The 4,273-nt window shown below is 45.1% G+C and overlaps 1 protein-coding gene across 1 annotated transcript; it reads left to right on the top strand.

The window, feature by feature from the left end:
* The first annotated feature begins 2,793 nt into the window (after window positions 1–2,793).
* LOC144889291 (immunoglobulin superfamily containing leucine-rich repeat protein-like) lies at window positions 2,794–3,963 on the top strand. The gene has a single exon (XM_078769377.1). The coding sequence runs from the start codon at window positions 2,794–2,796 to the stop codon at window positions 3,961–3,963; it is 1,170 nt and encodes a 389-aa protein (XP_078625503.1).
* Window positions 3,964–4,273: the final 310 nt, after the last annotated feature.

The raw sequence follows: 4,273 nt of genomic DNA, 5'->3' as shown, positions 1-4,273 counted from the left end.
GCTTCGTGTGGTTGGGGCAACGAAGCGATATTACAGAAAGATTATTTTTGAAAGTGGATGTACACACACGTTTTATCTACATGGTTGTAAGTTCTAAAAACAGAGATGGAGGACATTGTTTATTGCTTCGGAATTGTATTCGTCCGTCAACCAATTCCTGATAATTTACAGCAAAATGAAGTCTGGACGATCTTAAAATGTATACTACTATAGCTCCATTAATATCCCACCCTCTTACGAGTTTGGCTGGAGAAGGTCGTTGGCACACACATTTATTTTACGATCCGGTCGCCAGGTTTGACGTTTGACCCAAGGTGACTTGGTAATAATTTATAATTTGTTCCGTGGCGGTGATAACTCGCGTACTCTTCACGAAAGACACCGTTGGCATCACACAGAACATCTAGCAACGCCCAACCAATGACAGGCAGAAGGGTTGTCGAGCTCAACACTGAAGCCTCGCCCTGCATGTGAATCATCGGGATGACAGTTTATAGCTGCGTCCGGATTCAAACCCAGGCTATACAGCACAGAGGGGACAACGCACACTTCCACAATATGGACCCTCCAATACCGTGCACAACAAATTACAATCGTTGAAACTAGAAGGGCACTCGGAAGAGCGCAAAGCTCCGCCAGTCTCACCAGTTTATGTTCTGTATCCCACTGATAGGCCGGATCTGGATTCAGACCTCAACCAAAATCGAATCGCTTGTTATTGTCACTTAACAAACTCATCCACCAAGTTTAGTCATAACTCGTCCATAACTTTTTTTAATATCATGTTATATATCGTTTTTCACCCGATCTCTCAATGGTGAAGAATCATTTGAAAATTAAAGAATTCTGGTATCCGAATCCATATTCATATCTTCACCAAAATCGAATCGATTCTTCCTTGTCACACACACAACCTGTCCACCAAGTTTCGTCCAAATCTGTCCATAACTTTTTGGGATGTTCTGCTATATTTTGGTGTTAGCCCTATCTCCCAATGGTGAAGAATCACATTTAAAAAATTATACTACCCGGATCTGAATCCGGATCTTCACCACAATCTAATCATGTCGTCCTTGTCACATCCGCTACCTCTGCCAAATGTTGTCCGAATCAGTCCACAACTTTTTCAGATATCTTGTTCACAGAGAAACAAACAAACAAAGACAGACAGGGGTGAAAACGTAACCTCCATCCACCTTCGGTGGCGGAGGTAACGAGTTCTCTTACAAGGAACTTCAAAGCAGAACCATTGTGCAGGCCTATGCAGCCGGCAAAGTGGTTGCCCACCTCTGGTTGTTTAGTTTGTCAGCTCCATCCTTTTCAAAAATGTTGAGAGTCAAGCAAGGAAGCAGAACATACCATTTTAAAATTATTTGGTACTAGCAACAACCTGCCCTACGGGTGGGGCTTCAATTGGAAGGCCCAAATGAAAAGGCAAAAATCAGAAATTTAAGGCTTTTTTTTATTTTAAACGTTTTATATAAACATCCGTTAAATAATACCACACGCAAATCATCAAAATTTAAACAGTATTTGTAGAATTTCAATAAAAGCCACATCACTGTTCATATCGGTAAATATTATTCCATTGTGTTTGGAAAATCTGGAAAATTGGAAAATTGGAAATTTTTCCCTAATTGGAAAAACAATAGAGCCTATTTTACTCCAGGGGGTCCCAGGAATACCCACCCAAATTTTCGTTGCGATCGTTTCAGCCGTTTTTGTGGTACCTGGGAACAGACACACAGACAGACAGACATTTGGTGAATTATAGTAAGATGACACTGCCACGGTTTGAACCAGTGACCTCCCAGACTCAGACTCCAACCATTACATTTACACCATCAAATCTCTCTGCTCTCTGCAAGACTTGTGTTGACCTTTCATCGCCTTGTACGGCTCATCGATGTGTAAATATCCACCAAGAGCTATACAATTCCATGCCATCCTTTATCAGGTCTCCACCACTGCCGAAGCACATGAACCAATCCATTTATCCTTTATTTGCTCTCCGTGTGCTGCGTAAATTGCATTGCTACTATTTATTATCATTTATGTCCTCGAAAGGATCACACGGGTAGACATTTAGACATCGGCACATTAAGCCAGCCGCCGGAGCGCCTCTGCCCATGACGTCGAATGGAGGCAAAGTCATAAAAATGGCGAATTTTTAGGAAAATGGCGACTTACTTTATTGCTTGTGTTGCCTCTTATAAAATGTACTTGAGCGGATATAATACGTAGCAATGGACATATATAGAAGTACATATATGTCCTCAATAGATAGCTCAGAGGGAGTATATACACTCTCGCCTTTGAGCCGTCTCGTCTGAATGTGCCACCTTCATCGGGATAGGCCTTGAATACAAACTGCCGATCTAGTGCTTCATGGGCAGGGCGTTGCCCCATTGAGTACGCTGCTCTTTTGCAGATGACATTCAGCTGGATATCCTATCTGCAAGTGCTTAGCTGCGTTGATGTTTACTACTCGATGGTAGCCATTGAAAGAGCAGGTGTGCCATAAAATCTCGGCCAGATTCAAAACTCCTGCCTTGACTACCATTGGCAAAAAGCACCCATTGTATTCGTTCAAAAGAAACTGCTTCATCAGCGGCAATAATCCAGTGTAGTGTAGTTCGGGAATTTTTTGGATGAATATGGATCGTCATGTACAAGTTGCTACACTTTAAGGGGTTGTTGAATTATTTATTTCACCTCTTTCCCAACACTTCCCCCACACCCCTCGCAGGAAAAAGTATGAGGACGAAAATTCCACTCTCCGGGCTCGCAGTGATGATCTTCCTCAATGTCATCTCTGGGTGTCCAGAAAAGTGCAAATGCGTGGACAAGTCAGATCGGATGATCTCGGATTGCGCTCACAAGAAGCTCGATAAGGTCCCTAAGGGCCTGCCCTCAAACACGACCACTCTGAATCTCCCCGCCAACAAGCTGCAAAGCCTGGACCAAACGGCATTTGCAGAACTACCAGATCTAAGCTCTCTGTGGCTTGCCTACAATGACATGATCAACATAGAGATTGGGCCTCTATCTGGCCTAATCCATCTCCGTAACATGGACCTCAGCAACAATCAGCTGTCTGATTTCCCTTGGGCAGACCTCAAAAGTATGACCGCGCTACAAATGTTGAAGTTGAACAACAACCAGCTGAAGAGGTTACCGAGTAATGCTTTCTCGACACTGGTTGACCTCCGTTCATTGAGCCTCAACCACAACAGATTGTCCACCATCTTTGTGGGAACCTTTGATGATCTCCACGATCTTTCCTATCTCCTCCTGCACGATAACCCTCTGCGATGCAGCTGCAAGACCAATTGGATGAAAAGTTGGCTTGAAAACACCACGGTAAATATACCCAACAAGAATGCCATCACCTGCGCCGAACCATACGAGCTGGAGGGAAAGCGTGTGACCGAAATGCCTGACATAAAATGCTCGTCACCAAAGGTCCACCTGTCAAGTGACCCAGATGTCAGAGAGACCCGGCTGTACCCTGAAAGTACCGTGGTGCTCACTTGCGAAAGCAAGGGGGTTCCAACACCAGTTGTCACCTGGAAGGTACGAAGTGGCGACAGTGAGTCGGTGCTGCAGAGTTTCCTTGAAGACCGTGCAAACACCATTGTGGAAGAAAGCAAAACTCAAAGCAAGCGTGTGACCGTGCTGAAAAATGGCACCCTGATCATCCCACAGTTGAGCAAGCTTGAGGAGGGGTTCTACACATGTATTGGCAGCAATGATGTTGGGAGCGAATCATCCACATTGCAGGTCGCTCTTGTGAGTAAATCTTCCAAAGAACGCAAGCCCAAAACAAATCTAATTACTTCACTTTTGGGAAAGACACCAAAAGGTAAAGTCATCCCTCCCCAGAACACCGATTCACTTATGCAGAATGCGCATTCCTACATCAAATTTAAAACCCAATGCTTTTCCTTCCGATTCGAGTGAAAGTGAGCAGAGCGGAGTTCCCGCTTCGTTCCCAACTCCACTGGACGTTGCATGTGCAATATCGGGTGGAGATCATCCAACGCGTTCACCAGGGTTCAACCACACGGTGGGGTTTAAAGGTGACCTGAAGCAGCATCATACCATAGGATTTGCTGTAATAGCTCTGGAAGTTTCAGATACCGATGCACGTGTCCAGTTGGCAGGGCGGAGCCCGGCCCGAATCGTGCATGGTGCTCCTTGCAGGAGCGACGCGGCAACGATCCCCGCTGGCCCCCGCAGCACACAAAGAACACCACGCCCCGAGAGCTTG

The sequence above is a fragment of the Myxine glutinosa genome, unplaced genomic scaffold (genome assembly GCF_964187855.1).
Source record: "Myxine glutinosa unplaced genomic scaffold, kmMyxGlut1.1 SCAFFOLD_2305, whole genome shotgun sequence".
Lineage (NCBI taxonomy): Eukaryota > Metazoa > Chordata > Myxini > Myxiniformes > Myxinidae > Myxine > Myxine glutinosa.
This window is presented reverse-complemented; position numbering and strand designations above follow the sequence as displayed.

Coding starts and splice junctions, on each gene's coding strand:
- LOC144889291 (XM_078769377.1), top strand. CDS start 2,794: ATGATCTTCCTCAATGTCATCTCTGGGTGTCCAGAAAAGTGCAAATGC.